At 38.8% G+C, this 20,192-nt stretch overlaps 1 protein-coding gene across 1 annotated transcript; it reads left to right on the forward strand.

The window, feature by feature from the left end:
• Positions 1 to 1,050: 1,050 nt before the first annotated feature.
• Positions 1,051 to 19,255, forward strand: NDUFA5 (NADH:ubiquinone oxidoreductase subunit A5). Its single transcript, XM_027539115.1, has 5 exons — positions 1,051 to 1,119; positions 1,423 to 1,467; positions 3,603 to 3,719; positions 10,993 to 11,058; positions 16,720 to 19,255. The coding sequence occupies exons 1-5, from the start codon at positions 1,099 to 1,101 to the stop codon at positions 16,819 to 16,821; spliced, it is 351 nt and encodes a 116-aa protein (XP_027394916.1). The 5' UTR covers positions 1,051 to 1,098; the 3' UTR covers positions 16,822 to 19,255.
• Positions 19,256 to 20,192: the final 937 nt, after the last annotated feature.

The raw sequence follows: 20,192 nt of genomic DNA on the forward strand, positions 1-20,192 counted from the left end.
GATTAGTCTAGCTACTGGGTTGAGAATAATAACAGCAAAACAAAAAATAACACAGCCACCTGTGTATTGCTATGTTCCATGCATTGAGCCAGGCCCTTTACATATTTACAAACTCATTTGATATATCTCAGAAAGAGAGGCAAGAACTGAAGCAGGAAGACTTGTTCTGGTTATTTAGTTCTTTTCTTACTGATTGAAGAAAATTCCTTATATATTCTAGGCACCACTTATCTTTTGGTGATTATGCTGCTGCTGCTGCTAAGTCGCTCCAGTCGTGTCCAACTCTGTGCGACCCCATAGACGGCAGCCCACCAGGCTCCCCGGTCCGTGGGATTCTCCAGGCAAGAACATTGGAGTGGGTTGCCATTTCCTTCTCCAATGCATTAAAGTGAAAAGTGAAAGTGAAGTCAAAAGCTCAGTCGTGTCCGACTCCTAGCAACCCCATGGACTGCTCCATCCATGGGATTTTCCTGGCAAGAGTACTGGAGTGGGGTGCCATTGCCTTCTCCGTTTGGTGATTATATGTGGTTGCAAATATCTTCTCCCATTCTGTGGGCTGTTTTATTACTGATGCTTAAGCTACATGTAGTCTCAATTTTTTGTGCTCTTCTCTCATTGACTTTTTAAGCAAATGCCCCTTTTTAACAACAGTAGCCCCACGATTTTTAGTCTACCTGCTACCACTGCACTTGGCACAAACCTCTTTTGGAACTCTTACCCCATTACTTATTAACGCGAGTTTCGGTCATTGTTCTGTGAATTCCGGGATGTGAGATCCTGTCGTACAAATTCTGTCCCAGAAACTAACACACAATGGATGTTCAATAGATCTTTGTAAAGGTACAGGAACTGAGACGAGAGACATCTAAGAGAACTCTTTCCCTGATTGTGCTTGATTGAGAGACTTGTGCACTCCTTGCTCAGACATCAATTTTTCGCATAGGAGTGGGCGGTGCAACGCCTTTTGCTCCCCGGCAGAGCCTCAGCGGGCGGGGCCAAGCTGTTTCCAAGGTGACGGAGAGGCGGCCTCGGCGGTGGATTGAGCGGGTCTGAGAGAGGCTCCCAGAGGGCTGCGCGTCCCGGCTTCTCGGCGCTGTCATGGCGGGCTTGCTGAAGAAGGTGAGACGGGTGGAGGTCACTGCTGTAGTTTAGACTGCGGGAATGGAGTCAGTCCGGGGCTGGTGGCCTGAACTGGTGCGGGTAACGGTAATTCTTGGAGACTCATTTTGCTGTGCCCCTAGGGGTGACCAGTTTAGCGGCCTCGATTGGAGAGGCAGGAAAAACTCCGAACCAGAGGTTCTGAGACACCGGTAGCTGGTTTTAGGCCAGTTTTAGCCAAGACAGTGATGGTTTTGCTTTTCTTAACGTGGGAACCGTCGGAATTGTAGTTAACAGCCTGAATCTTGCTTGGTTTTTGAACAGACCACTGGCCTGGTGGGATTGGCTGTTTGTGAAACTCCACATGAGGTATGTACCTCTTTCCTTCCTGAGTTTCCAAGGAAGCCTAGAGCCCCGCGACCTTGTTTTTTGAGTGGTTAACGGAATACGGATGTTTCCGGCTCCGGATTTCAAGTCGGCGTGAGCTCTTAAGACAATAGCGCTATTTAGTACTAAGTTGATTTGGTGCCACTTTTTATGTTTTTGTTGCCATGATCTCTTTCTCAAATCACTTTTCTTGTTGATTTTTTCCCGAGGCATTCTCGTGTTGTCACTTGTACTTTTGTGAGTGTTCTCCCCATTTTTCCACCTTTCTCCCCTGCCTCACTTTTCTTAAGTGCCTTGGATTCTATACACTTTGGATTACTAAGATAGTTCTCCAAGAGTTGCCCCCTTTTGTCATCAGTTTTCCCTTCTAGTGGGACTTTACCGCTAATATTGTCATGCTTCCATAAAAAAACAAAAACCCTCCCTTGATCTTTTCCCTCCCTGCATAATCACGCCATCTCTCTCTCTTTTTCCTTTTCCTACTGTCATTACCACAGTTTAGTCCTTTGTTCTTGTTTAGAGAATTGCAACAACTTTGTTACTGGTCTTGCTCCTTTATCATTTTTTTAACTGGCTACTGCCAGATTAATTTTTCTGAGGCACACATCTAATCAGAATTTCCATAAATCTTTTAATTGCCCACAGAATAAAGCTCAAATGCTTTCTTTGACATGCAGAACCCACATACAACCTGATTCGCTTTTCCTCTAAACGTATCTCCTAAGCATTTCTTATGTGTACTAAACTCTAGCCTCATGCTGTCCAATGAAAATAAAATGCGAGTCATAAATGTAAACTATGTTTGTATTAATAGTTCAAAATTTTCTAGGAATTACTTTTTTAATAAAGAAAGGATAATATATATATTTTAACCAACACATCAAAATATTACCATTTCAATATGTGTGTGTGTGTGTGTGTGTGTGTGTTATTTGCTCAGTCATGTCCAACTCTTTGCGCCGCCCGGGACCTGTCAGGCTCCTCTGTCCATGGAATTCTCCAGGCCAGAAGGGAGTGAGTAGCCACTTCCTTCTCCAGGGGATCTTCCCAACCCAGGGATCGAACCCAGGTCTCCCACATTGTAGACAGAGGCTTTACTGTCTGAGCCACAAGGGAAGTCGGTGTGTAAGATTGCCTTTTCTAACATCTTCAAGTGTCTCAGTCCTGCCATCCCTCCAGTCTGTCTCAGATGCTGCCTTTTCTAGGAACCTTCTCTGATATCTGCTGATGGACTCTCTTTCCCCAATAGAATAATAATGCTATTATTTATTGAAACTTACGTGTGCCAGGTACTGTTCTAAGTTATACAGGATCCTTTGAAATTGATGTTATTAACACCCCCATTTTAGAACCTAAGTCTCTTACAAGACCTTGTATTTTCATACCTTTAAATTAAAAAATGAGGTTAAACCACCCCCCTCACACACAATTCAGATTATATGTTATCTGACAAGCTCTACATTAGTATAGTAAAATACTCTCTATTATGGAACATCATCGTCAAGTATAAAGTCTAAATATGCAGAGTACTTTTTAATAAAAATGGTTCTTAGAGGCCCTCAAGATTGGTTTTGTTTATTCATATATATGGTGAATATATATGAATGAAATTAGATATTGCACCTATGGTGTTATACACTTTAAAACAAATTTCAAATACAAAGAAATAATAAGGAAAAATTCTTCATTAGTTGGTATGTTTATGATTATACTTACTATTAATGTACTGTTGTGAATTCAGATCTGCTAAATTAACTTTCCTGTGGCTCAGTGATAAAGAATCCATCTGCCAATGCAGGAGACCAGGGTTTGATCCCTGGATGGGGAAGATCCCCTGGAGGAGTAAATGGCAACCCACCCTAGTATTACCTGGGAAATCCCATGGATACAGCAGACTGTGGGCTACAGTCCAAAGGGTCACAAGGAGTTGGACACAGCTGAGTGACTAAGTGGCAGCAGCGAAAGGGGGTAGATAAGCATAAATAAGAAATTGCAGCAAGGAATAATGCTTTCTTTAAAAACAGGTGTGAATTTTTTTTTTTTTTTAAATATCATCTGTGAAACTTTTAAATCTTTGGTGATATTTTAAACTGGAAATATGTATGTTGTCTTTTCAGAGGCTAAAAATATTGTATACAAAAATTCTTGATGTTCTTGGACACATCCCTAAAAATGCAGCATATAGAAAGTATACAGAACAGATTACAAATGAGAAGCTGAGTATGGTTAAAGCGGTAAGTAGCTAACTTGGTTTGTTTTTCTAGGATTTTTGGTATGCAGTGCAGCATTTAACAAAGCAAATTCACTTGATTACTTTTTGCATTTTCTGCACACTTTCCTCTCTCATTTCTAATCTCCTTCCTTTCATGTGTTTCTTCCATTGTTTCTCCCTTTCATTCATCAGACTCCTGTCTACCTGAATACTTTTTATATCACAAGCACTACTAAACACAGGATTGAAAGAATAAGATCAAGTCCCTTCCTTACATTAACATTATAACTTTCTTTTATCTCTGTTACCTGTCAAGTCCTTTATTGATCTTTACCTCTTATATATCGATACATCAATCTTTATTTCATTTTTCTAGTTTTAAGAGTAGAGAAGAGTGAAAGCAAAATGGAAAAAAAATATGTATGTTGTGTTTAACACCTGTCAGGACTAGCTATTTTAAAAAGTGTTTTGTTACCAAAAAAAAAGAGGACCAAGTTAGTTTCTTAACTGCCAGAAATTATATTGAGCATTGTTATGGACTGAATGTGTCCTCCCAGATTCATATTTTGAAGCCCCAACCTCCAGTGCGGAGTAATTAAGATTAATGAGAGCATAAGAGTGGTTCCTGATCCAATAGGATTAGTGTCCTTATAAGAAGAGACACCAGAGAGTTCTTGTTTGAAGAAGAGACACCAGAGAGTTGGCATTCTTTGCCATGTAAGGACACAGCAAGAAGGTCAATGTGTATAAGCCATGAAGAGAGCTCCCACCAGAAACTGACTCTGTTGTACCTTGGCCTTGGACTCCAGTCTCCAGAATTGTGAGAAAATAAATTTTTCTCATTTGAGCCATCCAGTCTGTGTATGGTATGTATGGTATTTTGTTATGGCAGCCCAGGTAGACTAATAGAAGCATTTTACAGCTTCTGGATCGTAGACCCTAGACAGGCACACAATAGACTGCTGCCACTTCTTTTAGAACAAACTATATTGCACTCTTGGTAAATTTCCACACTAGCAGTTATTTCATGGACTTTTGTTATTATCCAAAGTAGTGTCCATAAATCCCCAAAGTAATTTACATGTATGTAGTAAGTGGCCCTAATAAAGTTTTCTTATTATTAGATCACCAACCTCTGTAGTCCAGAGGAAATTCTTATATTTTCTGCAGGTATATGGCAAAACAGTGCAATTTGATTTGGAACTTCTGTTCTTATCTTGGCAGATCTGGAAGTAATTTGCAGATTTTATGTATCTAAGGGAGATATTAACATTTCTTTTCAATTCCTCTTTAAGGAAAACGGGCTGATGCATTTTCTCCCATCTCTAAATAAGAAATTTCACTTTTTTTTTTTCATGAGGTGAACCTCTTCATCTGTGTATTCTACTCTTTCTCTGCTTTTCCTTCTCCATAACCTTCAGTTCAGTTCAGTTGCTCAATTGTGTCTGACTCTTTGCGACCCCATGGCCTGCAGCACGTTAGGCCTCCCTGTCAATCACCAACTCCCGGAATTTACTCAGACTCATGTTCATTGAGTTGGTGATGCCATCCAACCATCTCATCCTCTGTCACCCCTTCTCTTCCCACTTTCAATCTTTCCCATCATCAGGGCCTTTTCCAATGAGTCAGTTCTTTGCATCAGGTGGCTAAAGTATTGGAGTTTCAGCTTCAACATCAGTCCTTCCAATGAGTATTCAGGACTGATTTCCTTTAGAATGGACTGATTGGATCTCCTCCTCGCAGTCCAAGGAATTCTCAAGAGTCTTCTTCAACACCACAGTTCACAAGCATAAATTCTTGGCCCTCAGCTTTCTTTATGGTCCAACTCTCACATCTGTACATGACTACTGGAAAAACCATAGTTTTGACTAGACAGAGCTTTGTTGGCAAAGTAATGTCTCTGCTTTTTAATATGCTGTCTAGATTGGTCATAACTTTTCTTCCAAGGAGCAAACATCTTTTAATTTCATGGCTGCAGTCATCATCTGCAGTGATTTGGAGCCAAAAAAAATAAAGTCAGTCACTTTTTCCATTTTTTCCCCATATGTTTGCCATGAAGTGATGGGGCCTGATGCCATGATCTTAGTTTTCTGAATGTTGAGTTTTAAGACAACTTTGTCATTCTCCACTTTCACTTTCATCAAGAGGCTCTTTAGTTCTTCTTCGCTTTCTGCTATAAGGGTGGTGTCATATCTGAGGTTATTGTTATTTCTCCCAGCAGTCTTGATTCTAGCTTGTGCTTCATCCAGCCCAGCGTTTCTCATGATATACTCTGCATGTAAGTTAAATAAGCAATGTGACAATATACAGCCTTGACGTACTCCTTTTCCTATTTGGAACCAGTCTATTGTTCCATGTCCAGTTCTAACTATTGCTTCTTGACCTGCATACAGATTTCTCAGGAGGCAGGTCAGGTGGTCTGGTATTCCCTTCTCTTTAAGAATTTTCCACAGTTTGTTGTCATCTACACAGTCAAAGGCTTTGGCGTAGTCCATAAAGCAGAAGTAGATGTTTTTCTGAAACTCTCTTGCTTTTTCGATGATCCAACGGATGTTGGCAATTTGATCTCTGGTTCCTCTGTCTTTTCTAAATATAGCTTGAGCATCTGGAAGTTCACGGTTCACGTACTGTTGAAGCCTGGCTTGGAGAATTTTAAGCATTACTTTGGTAGCATGTGAGATGAGTGCAATTGTGCAGTAGTTTGAGCATTCTTTGGCATTGCCTTTGTTTGGGACTGGAATGAAAACTGACCTTTTCCAGTCCTGTGGCCACTGCTGAGTTGTCCAAATTTTCTGGCATATTGAGTGCAGCACTTTCACAGCATCATCTTTCAGGATCTGAAATAGCTCACCTGGAATTTCATCACGTCTACTAGCTTTGTTCGTAGTGATACTTCCTAAGGCCCACTTGACTTGGCATTCCAGGATGTCTGGCTCTAGGTGAGTATCACCCCATCGTGATTATCTGGGTCGTGAAGATTTTTTTGTATAGTTCTTCTGTGTATTCTTGCCACCTCTTCTTAATACCTTTTGCTTATATTAGGTCCATACCATTTCTGTCCTTTATTGAGCCCATCTTTGCATGAAATATTCCCTTGTATCTCTAATTTTCTTGAAGAGATCTCTGGTCTTTCCCATTCTATTGTTTTCCTCTATTTCTTTTCATTGATTGCTGAGGAAGGCTTTCTTATCTCTCCTTGCTATTCTCTGAAACTCTGCATTCAAATGGGTATATCTTTCCTTTTCTCCTTTGCCTTTCACTTCTCTTCTTTTCTCAGCTATTTGTAAGGCCTTCTCAAACAACCATTTTGCCCTTTTGCATTTCTTTTTCTTGGGGATGGTTTTGATCACTGCCTCCTGTGCAGTGTCAAAACCTCCATCTATAGTTCTTCAGGCACTCTGTCTATCAGATCTGATCCCTTGAATCTACTTGTCATTTCCACTGTATAATCATAAGGGGTTTGATTTAGGTCATACCTGAATGGTCTAGTGGTTTTCCTGACTTTCTTCAATTTAAGTCTGAATTTGGCAATAAGGAGTTCATGATCTGATGAGCCACAGTCAGCTCACAGTCTTGTTTGTGTTGACTGTATAGAGCTTCTTCATCTTTGGCCGCAAAGAATATAATTGATCTGATTTTGGTATTGACCGTCTGGTGATGTCCATGTGTAGAGTCTTATCTTTTGTTTTTCCCTGTAACCTTTTCCCCCTTTAATTATTTGTTTTTCTTTTAGTCTCCATTTTATCATCATCTTTCAATTAACCTCAAAATGTATTCAGCTTTTTCTTACCTTAAAAGAAAACTTATCCTTTTGTTCCCTTTACTTTTGCCAGTGTCAGGCAAAGAATAGTTCACTATTACTGCTTTCATTTAGTTCTAAAATTCTTTTCTCTGACTGTTGTCTTATTTCAGTTGTCTTATAACTAAATTGGCTGTGTGTAGTTCCATCATATTTTATTTTGGTTTCCTGTTTGGTGTTTTCTCAAAGGCTGAGTTTAAGAATTTATGCTTGGCCTGTTTAACCATCTAGCTACCTTTATCTGCATGATGTTGCTGTACAGCCAGGTTTGGGAACCAGTGGCATAGGGAATAAAGCTCTTATCATCGTTTGGAAGCCCCCTAAGATCTGGCTGTCAGTTATCTTCTCAATCTTACCTTATCGTTTCCTGTTTTGTACACTATGCTTCACTAACGCAAGCCTGTTGACAGTTATATGAATTCCATGTGATTTTATTTTTGGTTTCTTTGTATTTTCTGTTCCTCCTTCCTGTAATAACCTTACTTTCTCTGCCAGGCAGTTCTTGCTCAGCTCTCAAGATCTGTTGCTTCCTCTGTGAAGCCTTTTATAACGTCTGTAGCAATGGCAACCCACTCCGGTCCTCTTGCCTGGAAAATCCCATGGACGGAGGAGCCTGGTAGGCTGCCGTCCATGGGGTCGCTAAGAGTTGGACACGACTGAGTGACTTCCCTTTCATTTTTCACTTTTCATGCATTGGAGAAGGAAATGACAACCCACTCCAGTGTTCTTGCCTGGAGAATCCCAGGGACGGGGGAGCCTGGTGGGCTGCTGTCTATGGGATCACACAGAGTTGGACACGACTGAAGTGACTTAGCAGCAGCAGCAGTAGTCTATAAGCTACTTGTAGATTGCATTTTTCTTTTTATCTCAAAAATCTAGCTTAATGCCTGACATTTAATAAGTTTCTTAGAAATGTTGGTTTATCCAAAGTGCCTATTACAAATATTTTTTAAGAACATCAAGCACTGTGTATTAATAATATCTGTATTGCTGAAACCTGTTTGATAAAATCAGCACAGATTTTACACCCCCCAATAGAGCCATAGAATCTTCACTGACTGTTATGATGATTATAAAGTTTATATTTACTAAATTTAAAATAAAAATAAATTTTTTCCCCCAGATTATACTAGGGAGATAGTAATAGCATAGTGGTGAAAAGCATTGGTTTGTGGCCTTTGCAAAATTTTCATCTCAGGTCTAATACTTACTTGGTGAGTTGGCATATGGCCCATTTTCTGTCTCAATTTCATCTATAACAGGTATAATAATACCTTCATTCATCACTTGTTAGCACTGAATGGGTGATATATGTACAGTTTCTTAACACAGTTGCAAGCATATAGGGAGCATTCAGTCCATGGTACCTTATTAAGCTTGGTGGCATTACACTGTTAGTAAATAAAAATCACATTATTGACTCAAGTAAGACAAATTTTCAATTGTTTTTCCCAAAACAAGTTTTTCCTGAGTTGAAAATAATGTTGAATATTCCTTTTCTTCTTTATATTCTTCCTCTTAGGTCTTTACAGTAATGACCAGCTTCCCTTTTTAGGCTTCATAGCTCAGTCATTTTGAGTTAAAACAGTCTTAATCAAACCATTCATCTGCTCTCTTTTTCCTTTTCTATTTTGTATGTATTCAGGAGACACTTACTGCATGTCTGTCACATACCACATATGGTTCTGGGCATGGAAGCTAGTGCCTACGTGGCAATGAACAAAACATAAAAATTCCTGCCTTGGAGATTATACACTAATGATGGGAGGCAAGTAAATAAATAAGTGAATAAAGAAGTACATTGCATACATAGTATGTTAGAATGTAGTATAAAGTGAAGGAAATTAAGGAAGGAAGAATGATGTATAGGAGGTACTAGGGTGATGAGGGGTGTTACAGTATGTATTAGTTTCCTATGACTGCTATAACAAATTACAACAACCTTGGTGAGTTAAAACAACAGAAATGTATTGTCTTGCATTTCTGGAAGCCAGAAGTCTAAAATGGGTAGTATTAGGGCCCAAGTCAAGGTGTCAGCAGGCCTGCACTCCCTTTGGAGGTTCTAGGACAGAATTCATTCCTTGCCTCTTTAAGGAGTGGTGGACTTTTGGTATTCCTTGGCTTATGACTAAGTCATTCCAGTCTTTGCCTTTGTGGCCACATTACTTTCTTCTCTGCCTCTATCTTACAAGGATACATATGATTGTATTCATATTTAGGGCCCATTCAGATAATCTAGGATAATCTCCCCATTCCAAGATCTGTACTCATATCTGCAAAGTATTTGCCATATAAGGTAACATTCACTGATTCCAGGGACTAGTTCACGTGCATTTTGTGTGGCATTGTTCCAGCCTACCACTGTATACATTATCAGAGTACTCCCCATTAAGATGTATGAGTGAAGACTTTGATGAAAGTGGAGGAACATGGCATACAGATGCCTTGGGTCAGCCAGCAGACGCCCTGAGACAGATGCCAGTTCCTATAGAAAATAACTTTTTTTTCCCCTCCCTCTTTTCATTCTATTTATTAAGCCAAGAAAATACCCTGTTTACATTTGCACATGTATATATAGGACATGGTTTCTGACTCTCAAAAAGTGTAGTCTACTAGAAAATAAATATATGTTATTGAATGTTCTAGTTACTATATTAACATCTCTCTTTACAAAACCTTTTATTGAATAATATACAGAAATCAATGTGCAGAAGTCATAAGTATAGAACTTGATGTATTTTCACAAAGCAATCCACGTGTCAACACCAAATCAAAAAAGAGAACAATTCCAGAATGCCCAAACCCTCTCTTTACCCTCAAGGTTATTACCCTCCTAAAGATAGCTACTCTTCTTACCTCTAATACCACAAATTCATTTTGCCTGGTTTTGAACTTTTTATGAGTGGAATCATCATTATGTATTTGGTTTCTTTTGCTTAATATTATGTTTGAGAGAATTATCTGTGTTGTGAACAGTTTTAGTTTGTTCATCCTCTTGCTCTATGGTATTATATTCAAATATAATAATTTATTCTATTACTTATGGTCATTTGGATTGTTTTTAGTTTGGAGCTGTAATTTGTGCTACTTTGAACATTCTTGAACCTGTCATTTGATTAATGTACTATGCATTTCTGTTTGATATCTATCTAGGAGTAGAGTTCTGGGTCATAGGGTAGCATTTATTTTTAATGCTAATGTTTAAGGGATAGGAAATACTCAGAGAATAAAGCATTATTTAAAATCTCTATTTCAGAAAAACTGAATTAAACATCGTATTCTTACCCTTGATAAGCATATCATTAAATGTTTAACCCTTTTAATATTAAGACAGAAAAGCAATAAAATAGTAGAGAGACAAAATGGCTTTTCACCAGATATTTGGTAAAAAGTAGCAACGGTACAGTGAAAGAAAAGTTAATTATGTCTGTCACATTAATTGCTTTTTGTGCTGCTTTGTTTAAATATGTTTTTCTCTTTTCTCCTTAAATTATAGGAACCTGATGTTAAAAAACTAGAAGAGCGACTGCAGGGTGGCCAAATAGAAGAGGTTATTCTTCAGGTAAAGAAAAAATTGAGCATTCAGATATTTGGCTTTAAGTGTTCAAAGGCACAATGTATAGAGGTATAAAACTGACTTTCCAGAAAGAAAGGAAAACTAAAATTTTTAATTTATATCAACTCATCAAATATAAGACTAGTCACATAAGCAAATACATACTTCTGACATGCTTGTCAGTTAAATATTTATTATCATTTTGACTATTGAAGGTTAAATTTTTATACTGCATGTCTTTGTTTTGTATTTCATATTTTGTAAATTATATCTTTAATGTTTTTACTGTGTTTCTCTTTATATTTTCTTTTTGAGTTTTTTTTTTTTTGACTGTGTTGCATGGCATGAAGGTATCTTAATTCCCCAACCAGGGATCAAACCTGCACCCCGTCCAGTAGAATCATGAAATCCCAATCACTGGAAGGCCAGGGAAGTCCCAAGCTTTTTTTTTGTAATAAAATATTAGCCTTTAATTTTTGCTATATTATCTGTTTTTTTTTTTTTTTAAAGTCTATCTTTGCCTTTTGACTTTAGTTGAATATTTTCTCCCATATTTAGAGATTTAAAAATTTTTATTTGGTAAAATCACCTTCCCCTTTCTCACTTCCCCTACAATCTGCTCTCTTTGCCAATATTATAGGTTTAGAATGTCTTCCCCTTATAAGAATCTAATAAACATTCAACTGTGTTTCATTTAATATTTTTAAAAACTGTAACCATTTCTTATTTTTTCTTCCTTTTTATCAAAGTATATTACCAATGACATATATACAATTGTACAGTGATATACGTGATATACAATGATATACCAATGATACACAAATTCAAAAGAATTGTTGGAGGTCTCTCCTAAAAGAGGAATGGAGCATTCAGATAGCTTTCTATGAATGGAGACTGTTTCAGTCACTCAAAGGTCTGTCTTCTTGGCCTTTCTATTTCTTTGCTGGGTGGAATATGGCACTAGATATAGTATTGTGGGAACTTGCTGCACACTTACTGTTTTCCTCCTGTTCCTCTTTTATATCTGATTTCACTTGGATCTTGACTTTAGTTTAGTTGATACATTAATTTATCATGTAATTAAAGTCTTAGGGTACACTAAGTATTTTTAAGTTAGCTGTATAAGTCTTACATCTTCATGGGCAATATTAGGGTCAAATTCATTTTAATAATGTTTTATTTAACCTAAGAGATCTAAAATATCATTGAAACATATCATCAATATAGAAAGTAAGACACTGAAAAAGTTTTTTGAATACTGAGTGTTTAAAATCTGGGATGTATTTTATACTCTCAGCACATCTGAATTTGAACTAGCTATATTTTTAGTACTCTCTCAATAGTCATAGGTAGGAAGTGGCTACGTTATTGGACAGCCCATTTCTAGAGGGCCAGTATGAGAAAAATAAGAAGGCCGGAGAAGAGGGAGGGAGTGGAGCTACATGTAGCTGAGTTGAGCTCCATGAGATAGGGCTGACCTCAGTTATATTTAAGGACATGGACCTTCCCCAGCCTGGGCTTCCCAAGTGGCTCGGTGGCAAAGAAACCACCTGCCAATGTAGGAAACACAGGTTCAATCCCTGGCTTGGGAAGATCCTCTGAAGAAGGAAATGGCAACCCACTCCATATTCTTGCCTGGAAAATCCCATGGACAGAGGAGCGTGGTGGGCCACAGCTCATGGGTTTGCAACAGAATTGGAGACAACTTCTCTACTAATCAACAACAACCCTCCCCAGCCTGCTGTCACTTGGGGAAATAGAGAAAGATGAGTGTTCAAGAGAAACAGGCTACAGGGCAGTCAGAAAAAGAGCACTCTTTTATTTTTAATAAAGGATATTTTTAATAAGGGACATTTTTAATCAGTATTTTCCCAATTTCAGCAATAAATACCTCTGATCCCTGATAACTCTGGAGTTCTGTGAAGACCTATAAGACGTTCTAGAACTAACACCCAAGAAAGATGTTCTTTTCATCATAGGGGACTGGATTGCAGAAGGAGGAACTCAAAAGACGCCTGGAATAACAAGACAAATTTGGCCTTGGAGTACAAAATGAAGCAGGGCAAAGGCTAACAGATTCTGCCAAGAGAACGCACTGCTCATAGCAAACACCCTCTTCCAACAACACAAGAGAAAACTACACATGAACATCACCAGATGGTTAATACTGAAATCAGATTGATTATATTCTTTGTGGCCAAAGATGGAGAAGCTCTGTACAGTCAGCAAAAACAACACTGCGAGTTGACTGTGGCTCAGATCATGAACTTCTTATTGCCAAATTCAGACTTAAATTGAAGAAAGTCAGGAAAACCACTAGACCATTCAAGTATGACCTAAATCAAACCCCTTATGATTATACAGTGGAAATGACAAATAGATTCAAGAGATCAGATCTGATAGACAGAGTACCTGAAGAACTATGGATGGAGGTTTCTGACATTGTATTGGAAGCATTGATCAAAATCATCCCCAAGAAAAAGAAATGCAAAAGGGCAAAATGGTTGTTTGAGAAGGCCTTACAAATAGCTGAGAAAAGAAGAGAAGTGAAATGCAAAGGAGAAAAGGAAAGATATACCCATTTGAATGCAGAGTTCCAGAGAATAGCAAGGAGAGATAAGAAAGCCTTCCTCAGCAATCAATGCAAAAAAATAGAGGAAAACAATAGACTGGGAAAGACTAGAGATCTCTTCAAGAAAATTAGAGATACAAGGGAATATTTCATGCAAAGATGGGCTCAATAAAGGACAGAAATGGTATGGACCTAATAGAAGCAGAAGGTATTAAGAAGAGTGGCAAGAATACACAGAAGAACTATACAGAAAAGATCTTCATGATGATGTGATCACTCACCTAGAGCCAGACATCCTGGAATGTCAAGTCAAATAGGCCTTAGGGAACATCACTATGAACAAAGTTAGTGGAGGTGATAGAATTCCAGTTGAGCTATTTCAGATCCTGAAAGATGATGTTGTGAAAGTGCTGCACTCAGTATGCCAGCAAATTTGGAAAACTCAGCAGTGGCCATAGGACTGGAAAAGGTCAGTTTTCATTCCAGTCCCAAAGAAGGGCAATACCAGAGAATGTTCAACCACTGCACAGTTGCAATCATTTCACTCACTAGTTAAGTAATGTTTAAAATTCTCCAAGCCAGGCTTCAACCATCAACTTCCAGATGTTCAAGCTGGATTTAGAAAAAGCAGAGGAACCAGATATCAAATTGCCAACATCCGTTGGATGATCGAAAAAACAGAATTCCAGAAAAACATCTACTTCTGCTTTATGGACTACGCCAAAGCCTTTGTGTGAATCACAACAAACTGTGGAAAATTCTTAAAGAGAAGGGAATACCAGACCACCTGACCTGCCTCCTGAGAAATCTGTATGCAGGTCAGGAAGCAACAGTTAGAGCCGGACATGGAACAACAGACTGGTTCCAAATCAGGAAAGGAGTATGCCAAGGCTGTATGTTGTCACCCTGTTTGTTTAACTCTTATGCAGAGTACATCATGCATAATATCGGGCTGGATGAAGTGCAAACTGGAATCAAGATTGCCAGGAGAAATATCAATAACCTCAGATATGCAGATGATACCATTCTTATGGCAGAAAGTGAAGAGGAACTAAAGAGCCTCTTGAAAGTGAAAGAGGGGAGTGAAAAAGCTGGCTTAAAACTCAACATTCAAAAAAAGATAATTGCATCCAGTCTCATTACTTCATGGAAAATAGAGGGGAAACAATGGAAACAATGAGAAAATTTATTTTTTTGTGGGGTGGGGTGCTCCAAAATCAGAGAAGGCAATGGCAACCCACTCCAGTACTCTTGCCTGGAAAATCCCATGGACGGAGGAGCCTAATAGGCTGCAGTCCATGGGGTCACGAAGAGTCAGACACTTACTGAGCGACTTCACTTTCACTTTTCACTTTCATGCATTGGAAAAGGAAATGGCAACCCACTCCAGTGTTCTTTCCTGGAGAATCGCAGGGACGGCAGAGCCTGGTGAGCTGCCGTCTGTGGGGTCGCACAGTCGGACACGACTGAAGCAACTTAGCAGCAGCAGTAGCAGCAGCAGCTCCAAAATCACACAGATGGTGACTGCAGTCATGAAATTAAAAGACGCTTGCTTCTTGGAAGAAAAGCTATGACAAACCTAGACAGTATATTAGAAAGCAGAGACATGACCTTGCCGACAAAGGTCCGTCTAGTCAAAGCTATGATTTTTCCACCAGTCCTGTATGGATGTGAGAGTTGGAATATAAAGAAAGCTGAGCACTGAAGAATTGATGCTTTTGAACTTTGGTGTTGGGGAAGACTCCTTGGACTCCAAGGAGATTGAACCATCCATCCTAAAGGAAATCAATACCTGAATATTCATTGGAAGGACTGATACTGAAGCTGAAACTCCAATACTTTGGCCACCTGATGCGAAGAACTGACTCACTGGAAAAGATGAAGGGAAAGATTGAGGGCAGGAGGAGAAGGGGACGACAGAGGATGAGATGATTGGATGGCATCACCGACTTGATGGACATGAGTTTGAGTGAACTCCGGGAGTTGGAGAAGGACAGGGAGGCCCGCTGTGCTGCACTCCATGGGGTTGCAAAGATTTGGACACAACTGAGTGACTGAGCTGAACTGATTCTTTAACTCATTGTTTGTATACATTTTAGACTGTTACCACTAAATGTATTTGCCTGTTCTACATCACTGGCATAGAAACTAAGCACTCGTTCTGTGTTTGAATTCCTTCTCTCATATTCTGACAAGTGTTCAGCAGTGTTCTGCTGCTGCTGCTAAGTCACTTCAGACGTGTCCAACTCTGTGTGACCCCATAGACGGCCGCCCACCAGGCTCCCCCGTCCCTGGGATTCTCCAGCCAAGAACACTGGAGTGGGTTGCCATTTCCTTCTCCAATGTGTGAAAAGTGAAAGTGAAGTCACTCAGTCGTGTCCGACCCTCAGCAACCCCATGGACTGCAGCCTTCCAGGCTCCTCCATCCATGGGATTTTCCTGGCAAGAGTACTGGAGTGGGGTGCCATTGCCTTCTCCAGTGTTCTTCTAGTGGCCAGAGTTGTCATAGATCTTTTGCTATAGAAAATAATGTGAAGCAAAAAGATAACTAAAATATATTTGTTAAATATGTTATAATTGTGTTTAAAAGGAAAATAAATGTAGCATAATCTGATTAAGGAAACTGAATTAATGAATAAAAATATAACTGTTCTATTATTATATTCTGTAGATCTCTGCTTTACATATTGTTGGTCTAACGTTATTATGGATCATGAAATCAGTTAGGTAGACTGTGACTAGTTTTTTTTTTTTTTTTACATTCATCAGAAAATTGAGTATGACAGCTAGTAAAGGTAATGATATTTTTAGTTTTGTTTTAGTTATATGTGTATGTCATGGATCCTTTACTCACCAACTAAATTTTGAACACTCTAAAAGCAAATTTTAATTAAACAGAAAAATCAAATGCCATCCTTTCTCACTCATGATGAAGGTAATTTATTTAAGTATGTTCCACATTTGATGATGAAACAGCTTATTAGGTATTAACATGTACGAAGTAGTTCTAAATGGTTATATTTCAGTTATTAGCTATGGTAAATACCTACTAAACAATATAATCAAATGATCTTTTAAAAATCTTTTATTAACAGGCTGAAAACGAACTAAGTCTGGCAAGAAAAATGATCCAGTGGAAACCATGGGAGCCTTTAGTGGAAGAGCCTCCAGCCAGCCAATGGAAATGGCCAATATAAACAGCATTAACTAACTTATCTGTTGATAGGAGACTGATGTAATTAAATATTCTGTTATATGTTAAAAAATGTTTCCTTATTATCTTATCATCAAGATAACTGATACAAAACACATTTAAGCGACTTGTTAAAGTTGATGATGGTAATTTGTGAATTCAGTTTTTGATTTGTAGAGCATTCAAGTTATTTCAAAGGTAATTAAAAAAAAAAACAGGTTGTGGGAAGATTGAAACTTAATTGGAAAAATTCCTATAGATCATAGTGTAGGGGCTGTATTCGAAAGGTGAAGTATTTTTAGTAGTATCTTCAACAGATGATTTAATTTTTATTCTGGAAAAACATAATTATTATTGTTGTTTAAACAAATTAATAGGTCACTGTTTGAAGTAGTAAGGAAGAAACCATCAAATTAGAATTCATTGTACACTTGGGAAAATTGATTTTGTATTTGAAAGAAAGATTTTTATTTATAGTAGTAGTTGGAAAAACTTTTGTCTCATTTAAGGAAATTAGTTTTCTGGCCCTTAGTCTTTAGTTTTCTTGATAACCAAAATATATCAGGATAGAGGGAGAATTTCTGTAAAAGAAGAGACACTAAGAGTTCCTAAAGTTTATCTGACATACTGCTACTGCTACTGCTAAGTTGCTTCAGTCATGTCCGACTCTGTGTGACCCATAGACGGCAGCCCACCAGGCTCCCCCGTCCCTGGGATTCTTCAGGCAAAAACACTGGAGTGGGTTGCCATTTCCTTCTCCAAGGAAATGACATACAGATAGGCTTATATTCAAAACATCTTAGTTGTATGCTTATAACTTCAAAGTGGAATCGTTAAGTAGTTTTCACTACTTTTCAGTGTAAGTGCAGTTGGATATCAAACAGAAGATAACTGCTGTTCAAAGAAAGAAGCAGTTTGGTAAGTTTAAGGTTAAACAAAAATAAAATTACTTTTCATTTGTCCTCACCTTTTGTTTTTGTTAATAGCTGCCTCTCATGTCTAAATACTTAAATTTGGTAGTTCTTACCTTCAAAAGTAGTATTTTTATTTTTATTTTTTTTCACCATCGAAGGCAGCTAACATTATTCAGTGCTGCTGGTGGGGCCAGGAGTGAGCAGCCTGTTGGCCTCCATGTCTGAGCTGGCTTCCCTGAGGGCTGCCTGGTCCACATTTGCAAAGTGGGGCACAAGTGGGTCAACAAGAAGTTGACCGTCTTCTCTGTGGTCAACCCAGCTGTGGGCCTGCCTCTCACTTGCTACGGGCTGCTCCTTCAGGTCCAACTTGGTCTTGTCACCAGATTCTTCCCGTAGCAGATTTGGGGACCTATACTACAAGGGCAAGACTTGTTGGGTTGCCTTCAGATGTTAAGGTCCTTTACCTGGTGCTTCAGCAGGCTTTTCAAATGAGCCTTCCCACAGGACCAGCTCTTCTAATGCCTTCTGACAAGCAAGATGGTATTCCGGAGAGTCTGTGTCCTGTTTCACAAGGTACTCTTCCATAAATTGAAGATCATTTTCATTATTCTCAAGAGGCCAAAATCTTTAGGTCTTGCAGGACTTAATGTTCTTTAACTGCAGAAAGAGGACATTAGATCTTGAACCCTTGCCAATTCCCCAGTTATCTATTAATATATCAGACCTCAATCACTGGAAGGTAGTTGCTAATCTCACTTTTTTTTTTTTTTTTATTCTTCTAAGGGAGAAAATCAACAGTGCTCCGTAGAAGAAAATTCCCACATGTAGGCTAATATCAGCCTTTTCTTTTTCTTCCAGCTTCTATGGTTATATCAACAAATAGAAGTTAAAGAAACCACCGGTGCAAGCATGTTCTGGGGTCTAGGGTAGAACAGCAAATCATTGAACATACCATGAGTATTTTGCATTTGAGGGCAGAATTTCCTTTGAAGCTCAGTACTCAGTGGGATTACAGCCTAAAATACAATTACAGTAATTTTATGAGAAAAGTAAATGAGAAGGTAAGAGTTGGTTTAGAGGAGGATGAAGAGGTTTATTTAAAATAGAAGTCACAAATTGTAGAGGAGTAAAACATGCTACCCCACTAAGTCTCTTTGGTATGCTGATTATTTTGAGCTGAAAACAAGGCCTAAAGACTCGGGAAGAAATTCTGAAGGAAGCTATCACCATACATAACTATAATACAAACTAGGTGTGCAGACAGGGAGGAACCTAGCAAAGTCTGTTAAAATTCCAGTGTCCTACTCTCTGTGGCCTAACAAACATTTACCAAACATTTGTTTTTCTATATACTTGTGAAATGCTGTCTTCCCCATGAATTCCCAACCCACACCTGCAGTATTCTCTTTTGTCTTTAGGTGAAGATGGTATGCAATGTCAGGTTTTTAGCCATTTTGGTTGAGTTAATTGGGTGTTTCTGGGTCATATCCATGAATACATATTATTAAAATGTGTCTGATTTTTCTCTTGTGTCTTCAGTCAGTTTAGTAGCTCAGTTGTGTCTGACTCTTTGCAAGCCCATGGACTGCAGCAGGCCAGGCTTCTCTGTCCATCACCAGCTCCTGGAGCCTGCTCAGACTCATGTCCATCGAGTCAGTGATGCCATCCAACCATCTCATCCTCTGTTGTCCCTTTCTCCTCCTGCCTTCAATCTTTCCCAGCATCAAGGTCTTTTCCAGTGAGTCAGTTCTTTACATCAGGTGACCAAAGTATTGGAGCTTCAGTTTCAGCATCAGTCCTTCCAATGAATATTCAGGACTGATTTCTTTTAGGATTGACTGGTTTAATCTTGCTGTCCAAGGGACTCTCAAGAGTATTCTCCAATGCCACAGTTCAAAAACATCAATTCTTTGGCACTCAGCTTTCTTCATAGTCCAACTCTCACATCCGTACATGACTACTGGGAAAACCATAGCTTTGACTAGACAGACCTTTGTTGGCAAAGTAATGTCTCTGCTTTTTAATATGCTGTCTAGGTTTGTCATAGCTTTTCTTCCAAGTAGCAAGCATCTTTTAATTTCATGGCTGCAGTCACCATCTGCAGTGATTTTGGAGCCCAAGAAAATAAAGTCTGACACTGCTTCCATTGCTTCCCCATCTATTTGCCGTGAAGTGATAGGACTGGATTCCATGATCTTTGTTTTTTGAATGTTTTAAGCCAGCCATGTTCCCGTTCCCCTGCCTCTGTTTATAAAAGCATATGTTCATATGTTGAAATGTCATTATTTTCAGCTTGAATCCCTTGTGTGTCTCTTGAGCACTGCCACCCCATAAGAAAACAAACTTATTGTATTAAGACAATTAGGATTTAAGGAAAACCTATTCCAATTCACTATTTTTCTCATGATTTCCTTCACTAAGAAGTGGCTGCTGCTGCTAAGTCGCTTCAGTCGTGTCCGAC

The sequence above is a fragment of the Bos indicus x Bos taurus genome, chromosome 4 (assembly GCF_003369695.1).
Source record: "Bos indicus x Bos taurus breed Angus x Brahman F1 hybrid chromosome 4, Bos_hybrid_MaternalHap_v2.0, whole genome shotgun sequence".
In the NCBI taxonomy this organism is placed as follows: domain Eukaryota; kingdom Metazoa; phylum Chordata; class Mammalia; order Artiodactyla; family Bovidae; genus Bos; species Bos indicus x Bos taurus.

Coding starts and splice junctions, on each gene's coding strand:
- NDUFA5 (XM_027539115.1), top strand. CDS start 1,099: ATGGCGGGCTTGCTGAAGAAG. Junction 1,468..3,602: donor TTTGTGAAACTCCACATGAG/GTATGTACCTCT, acceptor TTGTCTTTTCAG/AGGCTAAAAATATTGTATAC. Junction 3,720..10,992: donor AGCTGAGTATGGTTAAAGCG/GTAAGTAGCTAA, acceptor CTTAAATTATAG/GAACCTGATGTTAAAAAACT.